The sequence below is a fragment of the Actinia tenebrosa genome, unplaced genomic scaffold, assembly GCF_029948245.1.
Source record: "Actinia tenebrosa isolate PJP-AT-01 unplaced genomic scaffold, QUT_ActTen_1.0 PGA_scaffold4__44_contigs__length_22323623, whole genome shotgun sequence".
NCBI lineage: Eukaryota > Metazoa > Cnidaria > Anthozoa > Actiniaria > Actiniidae > Actinia > Actinia tenebrosa.
This window is the reverse complement of record NW_028292581.1, coordinates 40,666-60,718: the sequence shown is the minus strand read 5'-3', so window position 1 is coordinate 60,718 and position 20,053 is coordinate 40,666. Positions and strand designations below refer to the sequence as shown.

General features: G+C 36.5%; 2 protein-coding genes across 7 annotated transcripts in view; one reads left to right on the top strand and one right to left on the bottom strand.

The window, feature by feature from the left end:
• Positions 1-1,036: 1,036 nt before the first annotated feature.
• Positions 1,037-20,053, bottom strand: part of LOC116303558 (synaptotagmin-2) — a 22,085-nt gene continuing 3,068 nt past the window's right edge. Inside the window, exons 1-7 of one of the 6 annotated variants that reach the window (XM_089036535.1) lie at positions 17,902-18,050; positions 12,110-12,313; positions 6,777-7,138; positions 6,232-6,290; positions 5,010-5,610; positions 4,467-4,656; positions 1,037-4,158 (exon numbers count right to left, since the gene is read on the bottom strand). In XM_089036535.1, coding sequence (XP_088892661.1) covers positions 3,851-4,158; positions 4,467-4,656; positions 5,010-5,610; positions 6,232-6,290; positions 6,777-7,124 — 1,506 coding nt within the window. In that variant the 5' untranslated portion in view covers positions 7,125-7,138; positions 12,110-12,313; positions 17,902-18,050 and the 3' untranslated portion in view covers positions 1,037-3,850. Of the gene's footprint in view, positions 4,159-4,466; positions 4,657-5,009; positions 5,611-6,231; positions 6,291-6,776; positions 7,139-9,273; positions 9,398-12,109; positions 12,314-14,563; positions 14,673-17,901; positions 18,051-20,053 lie in introns of those variants that run through there. The other 5 variants (XM_031713117.2, XM_089036534.1, XM_031713116.2 and 2 more) reach the window with 5 other exon arrangements.
• The window catches only part of LOC116303559 (ubiquitin-conjugating enzyme E2 Z), an 18,036-nt gene continuing 12,535 nt past the window's right edge, over positions 14,553-20,053 (top strand). Inside the window, exon 1 of the mRNA XM_031713121.2 lies at positions 14,553-14,695. The gene's annotated coding sequence lies outside the window, so the exon portion shown is untranslated. The remainder of the gene's footprint in view (positions 14,696-20,053) is intronic.

Here is a 20,053-nt window from a genome sequence, read left to right as displayed (position 1 = left end):
CAACGATTTAAAATAGATATAGGTTTATATTGACGTTGAAATATGCGGTTATCATTTGTAAAAAGCGACAAGTATAATGTCCGTATTTTGTAGACCGGCAATCTTACATAATATATAATAATATTTAGTTTGATCAATAGGCATACTAATCTTCTTTCTAATCAGTATCGTCGTTTTTAGCTATACACAATGATAGTTTAAAGCAACACAAAGTAACGAAGACAATAGAAATCAATTAACAATAATTTTCAAAAAATCTCTTACCTTGTTGTCTTAACTGCTTTTTAAAGGATTTTGATCTCCTTTTTATCCGCGATGAGTTGATAATGAATAACTTAAACCTTTAACAAACTGGATACAGTTTTAAAGTAGTAACAACAGAAAAACACTAATGCTAAACCGTTTTATTCACAGAGGAAGAACACAAAGAGATAAAAACAGCTGACAGGAAAAACACGACTGACAGCTGCACAAACGTGCAGACATTTTTGGCGGGAAAACACCTTGACGTGCGTAAGTAGTCCATTTGAAAGAATTACAAACAGTACTGAACAATATATCTAGTTACGGACACATAATACTCAACTTGTTATGTCTTTAAGAACAAATATTGTAATCTAAACTAAGTGTAAAAAAAGGGCAGTACAAAAGGGTGCTGTGAAGGGCCGTTTGGAAATGGTTGTTTGATGGTGTCAAGGTGACCATGCACCTCGTCCCTGAGTCGAGTACCGAGTACCTGTAGAAAAAATATTGCATGTAGTTTGGAATTTCCTGGTCAGCTGTCGATTATTTTTCTGCTGACGCTTAATATAACATATCATAAACAAACTAGAGTGCATACCATATATTCGTGAAAAACTTTGTAAGAAATTGCACAGATTAGTAAGTTGAGTAGACCTCAGTGGACCGTAGACCTACAAAACTTTGCACTAATTTGTACCATTTTGTTAGTTAACTTTTTCACTGATATATGGTTTGCACTCTATCATGACAAACGTCTAAGAAAAGAACTTAGAAAAATGACTACAACACTATGTAGAAAAAAGGGTGTTTATTGTGGTTGTTTAGCTAATTATGATTACTTTATAACCAATAACACAGAAGATTAACAGTAAATACGAGAGAGGTTTTCTTATGAGTGGGAAACTGTACTGGTCTAAACCACGTATATTACTGTACGACATACTGTAACTGAAATGGCTTCCCATTGTCTTTCAAGAGTTCATCCATCCACAAGTGACTCGTCAGTTACGGCTACGGTTATAAGATACGATGCGAATTGAATTTGCCGCATCGTTTTCCACTCATACGAAAACTGCTCTATTTACATCATTACCTTTCCATACATAACAAATACTAACTAAACTACTAACTAACTAGGTACTAACTGGAGTAAAAAACAGACAGTCGGAATACTAAGGACGTGAGTCTACGTGTCGGGATGTAACATGTAACCCTTGTACAATTTATTCAAACCTCATAATTTATGTTGCTTTGGGATGGTAAAAACAATATTCTAGTCAGTTACCATTAGAGTTGCCATACCTAAACGTTAATAGGTCCTAAAGTGCTTACTCACTTTGCCCAGTTCTTAAGATCTTTCCCCAGAAATACGCTACATTGCCGGGGGTACCCCACATTAAAAAATAAACAGTTTTTATAGCGTTTTGAAGTCTACTAGTTTACACGAGACACTTGGAAAAAAATAAGAAAATCGAATTACCAGACTCGGTTGTAATTGACTAAGACCATATTAGAAAAAAATCGCAGTTTATCATAATAGGCCCTTTGCAGCTAAGCAATCACGTGCTGATTAATTCACTGAGACCAAATTAATGAACATTTTGATTCCCAAGGGTGAAATGTACTGGACTGCAAACAAACTTTCTACAACCTGTTTCGAGAGATCGTAATAAAACTGCATTTCGTAACACACTGGATACACATGTTTTCATTCAGTTCTTTACAAGTAGCTAAAAAGAATCAACAATTTGATGTAAAAACAAAAATTTTGCAGTCCAGTACAGACACGTGACCGTTAACTGCAAAGGGCCTATTAAACCTAATCACATATATCTTCGAAGGCATATAACTATCATCAAGGACAACAGCAAACATGACATTAACAATAATAATAACCATTAGGCCCTTTACTGATTTGAAATGACTTTATAAATTAAGTTTTTATAAAAACGTGGATCTGATATCGCGATATGATATGCCCCATATTTAATATAGCTAACAATGATCGGCAATGTTATGTTATTTACCCTTTAATAAGGTTTGAAAATAGAAGTTAGTAGAAGTAATAAAGTTTTTTCACTACGAATAGGATTGGAATTTCTTTCTTTCTCATTGGTTCCCAGTTAATAAGAGTACTGACAATTAACGTGATTGGCCGGCTTGAAGGAGCGCAGGTTTTCTAGGTCTCGGTTACCAGACCCCTCTCGCCCAAACTCTTATTATTCCGGGAAAGAGAAACGGCAAGCGTTTGACGAGAGGAGTCTGGGGAACCGAGGCTGGCTTACCAATATTGGTTGTTTTGTTTCATTTGTTCATTTAAAGAAATCAAAATAAATTTAGGTTTTTCCGTTTTATGAAATCAAATCAAATCAAGTTGAATTTACATGCGTAAGAAAAAAAAATCATCCACACTCATATATCTATACCTGTGGACGACTTCCTTTTGACGTCAGGTCATGTCAGGACGTCGGGAAGCCAATCAGAAAGCAAGAACTGTGAATGTTATGTCGTTAAGTGCTAAGCTATCCTTATATAATCTTTTTTTGCATGGATGGGGCTTTCATCGGATAGGGTTCTTATTGGGCACAACTATAAAGCTTCGTCATTCAAATTCGAAAGTGTTTTTCAAAATGTTCGTATTGAAGGATAACCTCAATTTCACTACCCGTAAAAGACATTTATGTTTGTCAACCCTTTGCTACCCTTTTTTAAACCAGTATTTTTCTTAAACCTCATGAGACCCTTTTAGACGATAAAAATTCACCTGCATGAAGCTTGTGAGTAGGATTCTGCAAGACAATCTTTAGGTGTCGATTTCATTGTGAAAGGGGCGGGGCATTAACGTTAATTAACCTGTCAATCCAGAGTTTACAACCTTTTTAAAATGGTGTGCTATGTATGACGTGCAGATTTGATTACTATAGGTGAAAAAAGGTTAAATATTATTATTTTAGCCATCCCAAGGTCGAGAAAAAGACTGGAAATCATGTGTCCCCTAATAAAGTCCCAAAATGCGCTGTAATTCCAACTCGACCCAGTCTTTTCCTTAACCTCGGAATGACTAATAGTTGAAATATATGCATGATGGTACGCTGTAGTAGCTAACAATATTGTCATTTGTCATGCTATAAAATGACTAAAATTATTACTGAATGGCTAAATGCATGGATTAAGTTCTGCACACACACAGCACGCAGGTAGGAGGCCAGAAGGAACTTTCTTTAGTAATATTACAGAGTAATTAGTATATGTAATAGGACTCCATGGAAAATTCCGAGGACTGACAAAATTGGATGAGGCCGTAGGCCAAGTCCAATTTGGCAGTCAGAGGAATTTTTCGAGTCTAATTATTTCTTGATTGGGGAGCATGAAGTCCCATTACCTATTAATCATATAGCTGCCTAATTAATCCCATATCAACAAGACCTGTCCAATTAAGAAAATAATTGGACAGTTACCTATATGGGATTAATGAGAAGCTGTAGAATTATTCAGAGTAATATTAGATTCAGAAGGGAGAAGGGGGCAGATACTGAATTGGTATACGTAATATTAAATTAAGAGGTGCTGCTGGACCTTCCAGGATCCGTAAGTATCTGTTAATTAACTACTTCTCCTCGATAAGGTGATGCCAACGCGCTACAGACTTTCCTGTCGATGACATAGCATTCCAGTGATCTACAGCTTCATCGGTAGAGCTTGCACCAATCATTAACTTACCAATTATCCTTTCCCTACCCCTATCAGAATGATGCTTCACTAGTATCATGACGCTTACTCGGTGTAGAATTCGATTTGGGATGTTGAAGCTGAAGGCCTCATTCCATACTGGGTTGGTTTCTCGTTTTTTTAAGACGGTTCTCTTCTTCTTCAGTCTCTTTGCTCCCATCATGATATATACTTTAACAAAAGGGTCTGAAAATAGGGAATGAAGATAGCAACAAGTGAATAAGAAGACTACTTTAAACACCATGTAAAAAAGTTTGTTACTATACCGACGTTTCGGACGGTTTGTCCTTCGTCGGAAAAAAAGTAGAAAATGAAGAAAGCAATTAGGTTTAATTTTATGTCGAAAGAATTTCCTTTTGTAAAAGCTTTTCACTAGTAACAGCAACAACAACAACAATAACTTTATTTGCACTCTTGATGTATAATTAAATATATATGGCGTGTAGTTGCCATTATCCTTACACAGGTTCACCTTGAAACATTCCAGCACTTACCTGGTTTTCTATTTTTATCAATAAGTTTGAGATTCCTTCCTTTCATGATTACTACTGTCAACTTTTCTGAGGGCTTCCAGTAAGCCATGGATACTAGAAGCATTTGACCGGATTGGTCGGGCTCTTCTGTTGCGAAACTTACGGACGGTCGAACGAGAGGCATTTCTTCGCCGCTCTCTTGTTCTTCAGTCTAAAAATACAAATACAAATCATGCATTCAATTAGCTATACTACTATACACCAAGGTTAACGAAACTTGTCTGAGATGCGATTTCTTAGTTTTTCATAGGCGAGAGGATAACTCTTGGTTAACCCTATATTTGGGTAGAACAAACAAATATTCAACCTTCAAATATTGAAATATTTTATTAGCGATGTCTGCTAGACTCAAAGCCCATTCAGGTCGCACATGGATCCCATATCGCATATAACTGATAATAATATTACCTTTTCGCACATGGATCCCATATCGCATATAACTGATAATAATATTACCTTTTCGCACATGGATCCCATATCGCATATAACTGATAATAATATTACCTTTTCAAGATCGTCTGATCCCGCTACTTCTGACACCTCTGCACTTGAATCAACCGTCGTGGCATCTTCAGTGTCAACACCTTCCTCCTCAGTTGTTGTAGACATCACAGGATCGCCTACAGTGCTATCCACTATATCAACCAACTGGCGCTTTCGTCTCAACTTAATGATATCGCGCACGATCGTAATCTCGGTGTCAGATAGCAACTTCTTCATAGGTACACTTGCAAGAGGGACGGTAACAATACCTATCAGTGTAGGGGGTGGTGGTGGGGGTGGAGGTGGGGGAGGGGGTGGTGGTTCACGTTTTTTCCCTTTCTGTGGAGGAGGTGGTGTCGGTGGTTTCGGCTCGGGTATACCTGTCTCCATCATGTCGATAACGCGGAAACAGAGCGTCTGGTTGCCGAGGTCGTTGACAGGAATCTCAAATCGGAAGCTTTCGTACATGTGAGGGTTGCAAGTGTTTTGGTATATCTCGGATTTGACTTTACCATCATGGCTGTATTTAACCTCTAGCTCAACCAGTGGATCTGGTGAATGATTGGTGTCAAGTCTTCTTGGAAGGTTAGACAAACGGACCAACGTTAGGGTCATGGTGGAACTGTAGAAAGAGGAGATCAGTAACGGGAATTAGTTGATGGACATAAACAACCTGCTACCCCGATGCACCATCTTCGAGCCCTTTGTTGCTCTTTAGCAGTTAAAAGAAAGCTTCAAACAATGAAGCAACAGCATCAGCTGCCTATCATTGTACAAAATCACATACTAGATTTGGGCAACAAGGACGACTGCCTTTGCAAACTCATCCTGAAGCACTCGTGGAATGCTAGGCAATCAAGGGGGAATCTGTTGCTCCAGCCAATATGGCTGTCGCTAAGATGCTATATTTTATCCTATCTTTATGTTCTTACGAACCAATACAGTGCCGTAAGCGTGCCGTGTCATGACCGTGATGTTTTCTAGAATTTTAATTTTCGATTTTTTCTCGCGAAATGTGATTGGTCTGGCAGTGCCGTGACCTTAGCGTGACCGCGTCCGTGCCGTGTTCGTGCCGTGTTTCGGGCATTTCATTGGATGCAGAGTAATGCCGTGTTCGTGCCGTGAGCTTTTCACAGTAATACAAAAACTGCGTTAATGAGGGGCGTGGTCCGTGAATTAGCATTAATCTTCCTTGAAGTTTTCCTTAGACTCCGATTAAACCGATCTATTCAAACCTACTCACCTTAGCTGATAGAAATGCAGCAAAAATTCTAGGGATCCTCGTCGTTCAACCATTTCGTCCTGTGGATTAAACCATTGAAGTGATTGATCAATAACTTATTTGATAACAATAACAATAATAATGTTGATGATGATTACGAAGATGATGATAATGATCGGATAATGATCGGATTATGATGATGATGATGATCGAATGATGATGGCGTAATGATGACTATCGGATGATGATGGGGATTATGATGAGGAGACGTACTTTATTAGAGAGTGTAAACTTCACGCGAATAATAAACTCTCGACAACATAAAACCGATACTAGAGAAAAACGTTTGCGCATGCGTGCATTTCAGACGTTTTCTAAGAATTTTGAAGCATTTTGAGAAAATAAATGTTTGTTTTCTCCAAGTATACAAAAACGATTGAGAGTATACTTTTGTTAGACCAAGATACTGTATTAAAAAATACAATATGAAAGAATTTTTCACTTGTGTCCATGAAACCAGCACTTCCATGCGTTTAGTAACATAACTTATACTACTACTATCTTACCGGAGGCATTCCACCGCTAGAGCTGTAGTCCATTTCTAAACTCTCCAACAGAAAGTCATCTTGTTCTTCTTCTTTCACCGGCGGATAGACATCATCCGGGGACAGTATAGGCCTTCTTGTCTCGGGCTGCACCGCAACACTCTCAATATCTACCAGAGACTCGTCTTTGTAGATCACGTACGAGTCATCGTGTGGTAAGACAAGCTTCTTTTTCTTTGCGCCATCTTTCTGTGAGTGGGATTGTTTGTCGTGTCTGGTCTTGAATGCGTAGTAGATTCCAGACGCGGCAATTGTAGCCAGTAAAATGCCAGCAACTATACTTAATATGGTAATTACCAATATATCCATTTGGTCACCTACAACTAAAAAGAATTCCAAGTTTACTGATTGGATCAGGTATAGAATATTTATTTAAATATTAAAGTTTTCGAATTTCAAATGAAAAACTGCTTTCGAAATGACATTATTGGCATAGGAATGTGACGTCATGGCCGCCATGTTGGTTGGCTTTGACAAGAGGTTTTGTCTTGATAAACTAGATAAAGTCGAACCCCGTTCATGAACACTGTGGGGGGCAGAAGAAAGTCCATGCATTAAGCTAAGCCATCGTGAGAGCAGATACATTACTAGGACAAATACAAGTGCTTGTAATAGCGCTGTTCGTACTAAGTGGGCTTTTATTTATAATCGCATAGGGGGGGGGGGGGGGGGGGGGGGAAGTTCGGCAAAATTGTAGGGGGGTTACGTTATATTGAAAAAGTGAAGGGGGTTGAGAACTATTGCAGAGTGATGAAGGGGGGAGGGGGGGGTTATGCAATTGTTGCCTCTACCATGGAGGGGAGTTTGGGTTATGTTCGTAAAGCTTTCCATGTGATTTTGCCTACCCCCCCCCCCCCCCCCCCCCCCCCCCCCCCCCATGCGCTAATAATGAAAATGTCGCCTTTAATCAAAATGCCGGTTATCACAGACATACTGATAAATACTTTATTACAAATGCTCTCTCAAGCACGAGTTCCGGTTATTGCCGTCGGTTGTCGCGTTTAGCCGTCGTCGGCATCGCTGCTGTTGTCAATGTTAAAATGTTGGTCCGTGATTTACAGTTTTTTATTTATACGAAAGCATTTTTTTACTTGTTCAGGAACTTTATCTTAAACAACTGTTCGCTTAAATATTTTAGCACAGGTTATCGAGTTAATAAAATTATAAAGAAACATCTTCTTTTCTAGACAAGAGCAGAATGATATTCCCGCTAACTCAAGTAAAAAGTAGACAGTACCTGATGTGGAAAGGCCTATGCTAGAAGGGCTTGCATACAAATGGAAACCATGACTTGAAGAAAAACAGAATCTGATTGTACAGGCATTTCCCCCCTCATTCCTTATACAATTGCAAATTGAGCGCCTTTCTCATCAGGAATTAGAGGAGAATGGCTATTATTACTTGTTAGGTGTCAGAAAATCCCATTCTAAACCTGTTCTTATCACCCTTATTTATTTCTACGAAGTTCTCACCAAGAGAACATTTTATTTCTGTTTCCTATAGATTCTCAGCGGGCCACCACGTCTTTAATTATAATTAATACTCATAATATATATATAAACATTTTGCACTTCTCTCAACACAAGATAAGATTTCTCATATGGAAAAATGATGGATGGAAGTCAGTAATTTTTGACTCAAAAAAGATGAGTTTCTAATTATCATACGGAGTGAAAAAGGACAAAATTCATCAATAAATAAACAAGACGGTTGTAGCCAGAAACTCTTCTTCAGATTACTAAATAGAATGAAGTAAAATACTAAACAAATAAAGGTTTCTACGGTCGGTTGAGCAAATACGAAGTAAAATATCAAAGAAAGCGACGGCGGTATTTTTTATTAGAAGGAAATAAAGATATCAAACAGAGATTTTCTTCTTGAACTGAATAATTTCTAATTCACTGATACTCGTATGTTATGGCAATGATAAAATAAAGTTGTTTGTGAAGAGTTGAATACATAATTGAATAGAATGAAATGGTCATCATTTTGGCTGATGTATCGAAGCGAAGTTGAGGTATTTCAATGTAGTAGGAGCAAGCAGGGAAGAAGAGGTGTCCGAAAATCGAAGATGCCCACACAGTCAAGAAATCAGGGGAAGTGATACTCTTTCTGAAGTCAAAAAAGATTAGTACTAAGTCTGGATCTCGAGTATTGGTAGCTAAAAGACGTCTCGATATTCGCTACTTCAATCAATAATAAAAACTATTTAAAAAAAAAAACAGTAATAGAAAATGAAAGATAGGAAAGACTGAAGGAATGATAGGTCAAGAGTAAAAAGAATGTCTTGGAATCATCTCGTCAATCACCTCTACTTCTTTTATTATTTTAAAATTACATTATTTTGTAGCTCTTTAAAATGAAGACAACAAGAAAAAGATGGATATGAAATGAATTCTTGTGGTAATAAATACTAATCATGTACCTATGGGAATGTAAATCTAATGTTAGTACTTACTTTAGCTTCTCGTTGCCAATTAACCCACTGGAAGGAAGGCCAGACATTAACAAAATGTTACGGTAACGTTCACAAAAAAATACCTCATTCCTTTTTCACATTGAAATATATTTCATTTTTATCGAAAAATTATCCAGACATTCGCTTGAAAAGGAAGACTGCTAGGGTTGATGAGAATTTTAAGTCGTAGGATGGACGTAATGTTTGATAAAACGCAAACTTGTGATCCTGTTCATTGATTGGATAGCGATTCACCCGAATCTCGACACGATAGGCTGCAGTCGATTGTCGGTGAAATATCTCATCTGCTGCGGTTTCCATTGGGAACTTCAAATTACTTTCTTGGACTCTCGTTAGCCAATCAGAACTCAGATTACCCTCAATGTTTTCGAATTGGAAAAACGGCATTTCTTCAATTTGCTTTAGTTTTTATTGATACTTCTATAAAGCATATATAAATCTGCACTCAACATGAAAGCACCTTTCTTTGCCTTCCACCCAACATTCTTTACTCAAAGGAGGATTGAATAGCGATTGTAGATAAAGATAACGATTCTCGCAGTGTGTGTTGAATTTCTCGTCAAGATACCTTTCGTAAAGTGAAATTAATCTTAGGCTGACTCGACACGACACGAAAACACTTCATCGTCTGTGTGAATATATTAAAAGCAGGAAATTTACGTGTGATAGACTGGATATGGCATTCAAATCAACTGGCCGGTTAGTAATGCAAGTTTTTTTTAGAAAACATAGCTCAAGTGGCCACTAAGCTTTGTTCAATAAAATGCAATATAAAAAAATATTGTAAAAGTAAAATATTGTTTAATAATAAATAAAGTTTAATATTTATTAGTATAAATACACAGGTGATTATTGAAAATCTCGCGCGCTGATGGTCGAGAAACTCAGATTATCACACGATGATCACCTCCAGCGATAATCCAAAATGGCGGCCGGCCGCTTTGTTGCTGTTCCCAATTTTAAATATGTCTTTTATCTTCTTTTTTTTCTTTTTTTGAAAGAATCACCTGTGTATTTATACTCAAACAATTATTCACCTCAGGCTCAGTGAATATCGGGAATAATGACCTTAACTTCGTTTCGGTTATTATTCCCCGATATTCAATTCGCCTTCGGCAAATAATTGTTAATTAACATTTTCACGTGACGTCATAGCGGCCATGTTGCCGTACAGTAAACAAAGAATTTCTCCACAAAAAAAAACCTTGACACTTAAAAAAATTTCTCGTTGGTATGATCACCAACACGGATTGCATGCTGATTGAGTGGAATAAATGAATATGAATCGAATTTGCTGGATAACTGCGCACATCGTTGCAGCTCCGATCCGTGATGCAACGCGCCCTATAGAACAGTTTTCGTATGAGTGAGAAAAACTCAAGGCACGATCACGGTCGTGGCACGGCAAGGGATACGCCAGACCAATCACATTGCGCGATAATTTACTCTCCATCCAATCGAATACCCGTAACACGGCATAAGCACTGCGAGGACACGGTCACGCTTAGGTCACGGCACTGTTAGGGTCTGTCAGGCCAATCACATCGCGCGAGGGGGAAAAATCAGCCAATTAAAATAATTTTTTTAAAAGCATCAAGGTCACTGCACGGCACGCTTACAGCATTGAGCTTTTCATAGTCATGTGAAAACTGCTCTATATACGGTCGTGTCGCGTTATCTTCGTCACGAAGCGTGCAGCAACTATGTGTTAAATGTGTCACCTTTATTGTAAATTGTCAACCACCTGTAAAGCTAGGTCGGAGATGCTTCAAAATTGTACTTCATCTTATCTTTATCTTAAAGGTAGGAACGAAATCATGTTGGTTGCGGAAAGTCGTCAACTCATTATAAGCATTTACGAAAGAAAAATAGTAAAAAAAATGCGATAGTTTTCATAGAGAACTGAAACATCACAGCACCCGATGCTCGAGAGAAAAACATTGATCAAATTCAAAACATTTCGTATTAATCTATATTAATATTACAAAATATCGAATTAACAGTCGGAAAACCTTACGCAAAATGTAATATTCAACAGTGCAAGTGATCAGAGTTATAAACAGAAAAAAATATTCGACAATCGATTTCTTTCATTAAAAATTGAATAAGCTAATTCATGTATTGGTGAGGCGAGTTTTTCCTGAATTGAAAACGAAAGAACAGGGAATCTAAAACCCGGTCATGAACTGTCATTTTGATTTAAGAGTGGAAAAGCTACTCTCATTCCTATTTTATAGTCCAGATTAGAGAAAGAAAAGTTCATTACGAGCTAGACATGGTTTTGAACGTTGAATGGAATAAATAACATAGTCGTAAAAAAACTGAAAATTCTCACGGAATGCCCACTGTTCACATCAATTATTTATCTCACAAAAAACCTTTATTTTAAACCAAGATGGTAAAACTTTAACGCGCGCCTCGGAATAAAAACACCCTTTAGATGATAAAGTCTGTGTTTTTTTTAATTAGATATATCGATAATATTCTGTTGGTATTGATAGTAATATATTCTGTTTTGAAGAATGAATTTTTAATTCTGCTGTCATAGAAAAAATATTTGAAAACAAAGAACGCAGATAAGTAATGGATGGCATACCTGGTAAGAATTCTTGATTTATTTGCATGTGCAGTGATCAACTAAACACGAAGCTTATAATATAAATATATCGTACGTTCAATTCCAATTTTCTTGCGACTGAGTAGATTTTCTTACTAGATATTTCCCTCTCGTTCGATTTACTCTTAATGTGATTCGATTTCCGCACAAATATTAGCTTACTTTATTACTTTCATTGCTAAAAATATTGACACTTACCTTCTATTCTTTAAAAACAAATCTTCATTTATCCCTGGATATTATAATTGCTAAACATTTTGTGTGATATCATCGATATGTTAAGTAGGGCGTAGATCGTAATGAAGTTTCTAAATTAGTTGACGCTTTGACTTATCAAGACATCAGCTCTTTTACGTTCGCAGGGTTTGGATCTTCACTCACGGCCACCTGTTCCTCTATGAACTTTGGAAACAAAAAATAACATAGAAGAAAAACATTAATGTAAAGTTCTTTTCAGCTGCATTGTTTCTTTGTCGATGGTTTTGTCTTTGTCCGGCCAAGTTTTATGCTTAAGAGGCGAACCTTAAATGATTCCCCAAAGCTGAATTAGAACGTGAATTCGTTATCTCAAGCTACACAAACTAGTTAGATTTAAATGCTGGTCTTACTTAACAATGTAACAATCTTAGGATTTTAGGACGAGTAAAATAAACATATATACTAGAGTATAATGCGTTGTTTACCTCCATCAAAAAAGGAAATCCATCAAAAAAGGAAATCCATCCCCGAAGTGCGCACCTCTCCCGTACTTGCAGTTTATTCATTAGCGTTGTGTTTTATTCAATTCCCAAATAAATTCAGCATTAAGTAAGAGCCCCTATTTCGGAAGCTAATGTTTTCTATCAGTCTCATAGATACATCAAGAATCTAATTGGCTATAAGATAACAGCAGCCAAATTAGATTTCCTAACGCAAGCTTTGCGTACTGCGAACTTTTGTCAATTTGGAACAATGAGCGCGGTTGCCGATGATGTCTTGAAGTGCCCAAACTATGAAAAACCTTTAAACTATGAAAAAAAGTTCTGATTTGTAAGGCATTTTGGATTATGTAACTAATCCTAGATTAGAAATCAGCCCAACATGCGAAAGTAAGGCATCGATTATTTTTGACAAGTGTTTTCTTCTGCTCTTAAAATTCAACAATTGTCAGAATTCTTTGTAGTTTGTACCGATTCTGTTACAAATCTGTTATCCGGTGAAGTCGTTAGTTAGTTGTTTTTTTATTATTTCAAAATGAAATTTAAAAAGATGTGATGCCGAAACTGATCATTTTTGAATCGTCCCGGCGTCTTGAAAAGTTTTAAGTGATATGGAGTCATTAATTTAGATGCTTTTCAAACCATCGAATCAGAATTTCACCGCCATTCCCATTCATCGCGCGGTTCACTGGCCGATCAAACACAAACAACTTAAATGGAATCCGTAAGGTAAAAAATTTGAATAATCCTTTGAAAATACGGCACCTCACATCCTTTAGTATTCAATCAGTCTGCTTTCAATTTATTGAACGAATTTTATAAAAGATGGACGGTGAGCTATTCGTTTACTCTAAGGAAATCCCGTTTCCCATTGGCGGTAATCAAATGCAAGGGTAGACAATGGAACACCTCCTCAAAAAACAAATACTTTCCTCTTAACGTATCCAAATACAATAACAAACGATATTCACATTTTTAGATTTATAAAAAATGCGTTGGGTAATTACTTAGTGAATACAACGCTCAATAATATATATGAAGGAGCAATTTCAAATGAATTTTTAAAACATGCGAACCTTCGAACAATATAAAACATCGCTAAAGTATCTTAACGAGAGCGTGCCTCGACAGAATTAGAAAAAGAAATTAAGAAACTGATCTTAGATATCCCTAGTTAAAGAGTTTGAAACCCTTTGAGAAGATAGATGAATTTTAACAACCTTTCGTGGTTTTGGTGCTTCGTTTTACACTGAAATATCAAGAGATAAGGTTCGAAATTATTCGAGCGAAAAGATGTTAAGAAAGATTTCGTTGTTCGAACCATAGTTAACATTCGAACCATAAAACAAAGCATATTTTAAAGGGGTCTTTACTGAGTTTTCACTAAGTATTTTCATCAGAATAAGAAGGAAAGTTAGTTTTATTATTAGGGTCTTTCCAGTTCAAATGTGACCTTAGCCTAATTCAATAAGATTTATTCTTTTCGGTTGGGTTACTTTTGCAATTATCGGTAAATGTGAATTAATTAGGAAGTTCCTCTAACACAAATGTTTGTTAACTTTTTCAAGAATTTAGATTCTTCAGGAAATATTAACCCCTTATAAATATCCATTGGATTTTTTAACCTTTAGTGAGCTAATATAAGCAGAATAAGAGTGAGACAGTGACAAATGAATTGTTCTAGAAAGTACTTCAAAAATACCTTAGTAGCGATAGCTTTCTCAAGAAAATTTAGCACCAAAGCTTTACATGGAAAAAGCTAATTGAGAGTTAGTAACGCTGTTTAGCTTTTTTAGTACGAAATGTCTGTAAATACAACCACCATAAACAGCATGCTGTTCATCAACAAGTTACTATCACTTGAATATCAATACGAGTTAAGCGAAGTGAAAGTCTGTTAGTTAGTGAAATATAAGCCGTCGTTTTTTTGCGTAATTCTACTTTATAACGTTACCTGAAGCTTTGATCCATAGACAGAGAGGTAACTGAGAACAGCTGATCTATGTAGTTACTTTGTAGGAACTCAGCATTCCTTTATGCGTTATCATAACGAAGAATTTCGTCACAGGTGATCTAGCATCTAAAGGTAGGATTACTGGGGATGTTTTTGCAGTATAAATGGGCAGTAGACCGTGGGAATTCAAATTCGATTTGGTGAATAGATTTCATCACTTCTTAACTCATATTCAATCATATTTATTGATTTTTTCGCTTTTAAAAAACCGTTTAGACATTCTGTTTTGAGTTAGTACAAAGTTCACTAACTTTTCTCCCCAGTATATTGAAGCCATGTTCACTTTCTCTAATTTGTTAAAGCTGTTTATCACTTCATGCATAACTGATAAATATTTGCATGTATAAAGAGAAAACCTTTTATGAGGGCGTCTCTGTAACAGCGTGCCACTCGAACTGGGCTCGAAAAATAGATTTCTTTTATATTCCTATCATCGAAAGTACTATCTATCCTCACTACAAAATTGCAGTTAGAATTGTTCTAAATTCTTTTTTCCACCCGCCATGCGAATTTTTGTCCATCGACCCCAAATCAATGAAAGACGCCGATTTTCGAGGTCGGCCGAGGGCTATTTTCAAAGTCTGTTTTCTCGGTTTTCTCTGCACATAAAAGCTAATTTTTCTATCCAGAACTTTCGTCTAGTGTAACTTCTGCATAAAAACAGTAATAGTTTTTTTTGGAATGCGCGAATTCTGAAAAATAATCCTAACTGATCGAGACTACTGAAAGCGTGACATGGAAAGCTAAGATTATGAGACCTCGAATATTGCATATTTCTCATTTGTGGCACCTAATCCAGCCCTAAAATATCATTCAACCTTGAGATAAGAAGCTCTTTTATAGATGTGTGCAATAAAATTTGCGGCACTTTGCGTTTCTACGAAATAAGCTAAGTTTCAAATTGTTCTATTTTCAGTTATTTCCTTGCGTGACACGACAGGCCGTTGGGTCTGTGATGGCTACTTCTTTGCTCATTATCCTCAATACCAATACCTAAAATATAATATGATGAATTAAAAACCTTAACTTTACAATATTTGTTCCATTATAAAAGATTTCAATGATCTACGGCTTCATTTAATAGTGTTTCAATAAGCTGTTTTGAAATTTCACCGCACAGTAATTGTTTTAATTTGCATATCTCGAGGTCGGGAGGTCAATCGCTATTTGTTTTTTTAATTGTAGTAAAGAAATTCTCGCTTTATCTCGAAACATACTAAAGAGATCCAAAACTGAGAACTGTTCTTGTTTGTAGAGCTGAATATTTCTAGTTTTTTTAGTTGAAGGTAACATATCATTCATATCATTGTAAGTAAAGGATGTAAAAAAAAAAAAAAAAAAAAGCGTTAGTAGCGTTATTCACTGTGTTATTGATCAACTCTATACTTATATTAGTAGTACTTGGAATACTGAATCTATGTCTTTACACTAAATACCAGTGAGTTAGACTAGGACGTCTAAATTGAAGACTGTTGCAAAAAAAAAAAAAAAAAGAAAAGAAAACAAAATAACAATGCATAATAATTTTTTTTAAATATACATCTTTTAAATATAATACAAATAACCATTATTACAAATAAAAATATATATCTAAGAGCGAAATTCAGTCAGAGAGAAATGAAACTATATACGATGGGCTCCGCCGACAACCAGACGAAGCTTCTTATATATCACTTGTTCAAGAGACACCTTCAACACTTAGCATGAGCTGGGCTCTAAAACCAAGAACCGGATCGAGCTGCTCGTTTTACAGAAAATGTGCGGTCGTATTTGACAGCAAAGTTTAACCTGGGTGAGAGGACTGGTAGAAAAGCAGACCCTGAACAAGTTGCCGCGGAAATGCGGTGCGCGAGAAATGAGAACGATGAAAGGCGCTTTGAAAGAGAAGAATGGCTATCGAAGACCCAGATTGCAGGATTCTTTTCACGTCCTTCCACTTCGCGAAAAAAATCCACAGTACGAGATATTACCGTGACCAGTCCTCAGGAAAATGTACGATCTTTGGTAGAAGAGGAAGACATTCAGGATGTAATACCAGAGTCAGAACGTATGAATCTGTTCAAGGGCGGATCCAGGACGGGAGGGGGCAAAGGGGGGCTGAAGCCCCCCCTTCAGCAGAAAAAAACGATGCTTTTTTATAATGTTTTCCGTTGTGTTGACGGAAGAAACTCAATTACACTCCCCCCCCCCCCTTGCTGTTACAAGAAATTGATCATGAGCATAGCATATTGGCCTGCAACACCCCATTATGTCACGTACGATCTTTGCGCCTACTATATCAAAGAAACAAGATCTCAGCCTTCAATGTTGCAATGCTGAAAAAAATACTTAATCACTTTGAAGTACAGTTTAGATTTAAAGGCCTTAAGGCAGAGCTCGTGCGTTTGGTTGGCGAGGTCATTAAGGAATGCAAGTGTTCTCCGCAGTAGAATCAGTAGTGCTAGCTAGCTATACCGCAAACCGGTTGGCTCAGCTAGTTGGTTGAGCATCGGGACTTTCGTGAGGGAGGTCGTGCCTCGAGTCCCAGCCGGACCAACACTCAGGGTCTTAAAATAACTGAGAAGAAAGTGCTGCCTCTGTAATTACATCTGCAAATGGCTTTCAAGTGGCTCGGATGACCACTTTAAATGGCGGTCTCGTCCCTTCACAATCATCATTACTAACCAACATCGGAGGGACGTAAAAGAACCACTGAGGACGTAAAGAAACCCTGGCAGTGACCACCCTCAGTGCCTACACTTCATACTAACCATCTCTCATGCTTGTAAATTGCACAAAAAGCAATCTGTCATTAACAACTCAATGTAAAGCGCCTTTGATTATATTCATATAGAAAAGGCGCTATATATAAATTCATAAGATCATTGTAAGCATTTAATCTTAGTTCAGTGAGTACGCGACAGGGGCGGCGGAAGCTGAACATTATCCATTGGAGGACTTGGAGGAGCACGTCAAAACAGCCTGTACTGATTGACTGTTTTAAAATCGCCTTGAAAATAATGTTAGTTCCGAATTCATGTAGATAACCAAAGAATTTGCTTTTGTAATGAAGATGATGATGATGATGATGATAATGATAATGATAATGATGATGACGATGACAATGACAATGACAATGACAATGATAATAATGATTTATTAAATTATAATAAAAATAACATTAATGATATTTATGATAATAATAATGATAATAATAATAATAATAATAATAATAATCACAACAAAACAACAACAAAAGAAAAGGCCGTCCAATAAAAACATCAATAAGAACAACCTACCAAAGATTTCAGGAATATCAACCATCACAGATTTTGAAAGAATGCTTTAGACGCAACCATAATAGCTTGGCTTCAAAGTAGTTGAACTTAATCGAGTAGAGTGAGAGCTGAATGTTTCTCTAAGAGAAATGAGCAATACATTGATTCATTGATTGAATAATGATAATAATAATAATGGTTTATTTGAAGCATATATCTACAGAGTAGCTCTATGTCTTCAAAATTATTGGAGGAGCCAGTACCCGCAACCCCCACTTCCGAACCGCCGCCCCTGTATGATCATAATTTTCACAATCACTTGTTCTGTAGTTATGAATGACTTCATACGTTTGATTGCACCTGTTGCAAAAATCGTCATCTCAGCCGAAGAACAGTCAAGACTGCAAAGTATTTTTCGAAAAAATGATAGTATATGGAGTTCGAAAATATCGGAAGGACGAAATACCTTTTCACAATAGAAAATGATGGATAATTTATAAAGGAAATAAACGTTGAGAATGTTAAATGACTAGTGACAAAGATATCAATGATATACTTACTACAACTTAAAAAAAACTAGAAATATTCAGCTCTACAAACAAGAACAGTTCTCAGTTTTGGATCTTTTTAGGGTGTTTCGAGATATTACTAAGCGAGGATTTCTTTACTAAATTTGCTATGATTAAAAAAACAAATAGCGATTGACCTCCCGACCTCGAGATATGCAAATTAAAACAATTACTGTGCGGTGAAATTTCAAAACAGCTTATTGAAACACTATTAAATGAAGCCGTAGATCATTGAAATCTTTTATAATGGAACAAATATTGTAAAGTTAAGGTTTTTAATTCATCATATTATATTTTAGGTATTGGTATTGAGGATAATGAGCAAAGAAGTAGCCATCACAGACCCAACGGCCTGTCGTGTCACGCAAGGAAATAACTGAAAATAGAACAATTTGAAACTTAGCTTATTTCGTAGAAACGCAAAGTGCCGCAAATTTTATTGCACACATCTATAAAAGAGCTTCTTATCTCAAGGTTGAATGATATTTTAGGGCTGGATTAGGTGCCACAAATGAGAAATATGCAATATTCGAGGTCTCATAATCTTAGCTTTCCATGTCACGCTTTCAGTAGTCTCGATCAGTTAGGATTATTTTTCAGAATTCGCGCATTCCAAAAAAAAACTATTACTGTTTTTATGCAGAAGTTACACTAGACGAAAGTTCTGGATAGAAAAATTAGCTTTTATGTGCAGAGAAAACCGAGAAAACAGACTTTGAAAATAGCCCTCGGCCGACCTCGAAAATCGGCGTCTTTCGCTGATTTGGGGTCGATGGACAAAAATTCGCATAGCGGGTGGAAAAAAGAATTTAGAACAATTCTAACTGCAATCTTGTAGTGAGGATAGATAGTACTTTCGATGATAGGAATATAAAAGAAATCTATTTTTCGAGCCTAGATCGAGTGGCACGCTGTTACAGAGACGCCCTCTTATAAGCTTTCACAGGTTAAGTAACACCACTCTTAGAGTTCAGCTGAGCTCAAACAATAAATCCATAAAATAAAATCTAGTGTTACTGTGTTACAGTTTTTATTTAGAATGAATACATTTAATCCTTGAAATGAAAAAAAATACTAGTCAACGTCGTCCATAGTCAAATCCACACAAAAGAAAACAATAGAGTTGAAGTCAGTAATGTTTATTATTCTCACGGGTTTAGTGACTTCATCGGCTCTAGAGTCCAGAGGAGGATCCATGGTTATCCCACCATGCATTGCGAGTGATATATAACATTTTTCCATTTAAACAGCTGGCATTAATATTTTCTAAATTAAAATATTAATTGTACTTAAGAAGAGTGTATGCTTTACCATTTACCTATATCTATTTTCTAAATTCTTGAGTACTTTCAGGTTCAGTACTGTACAGATACAACTGGCTACTTTTATTGCAAAATAAGTCTAACGTGTCTTCAACGAATGCTAAAGCAATACCTTAGTATTAGTATTACTAGTAGCCTGAGAAGGCTGAAAAATACGTACGCAATAACTTGGGACAGCCCTAATAACATTACAGTTCATAATTACTATTCTTTGTGTATAGACTGATTCCATAAGTCGTAGTTTTCGCTCCTTTTGGGGTTGTGCCTTCTCAAATCGACATG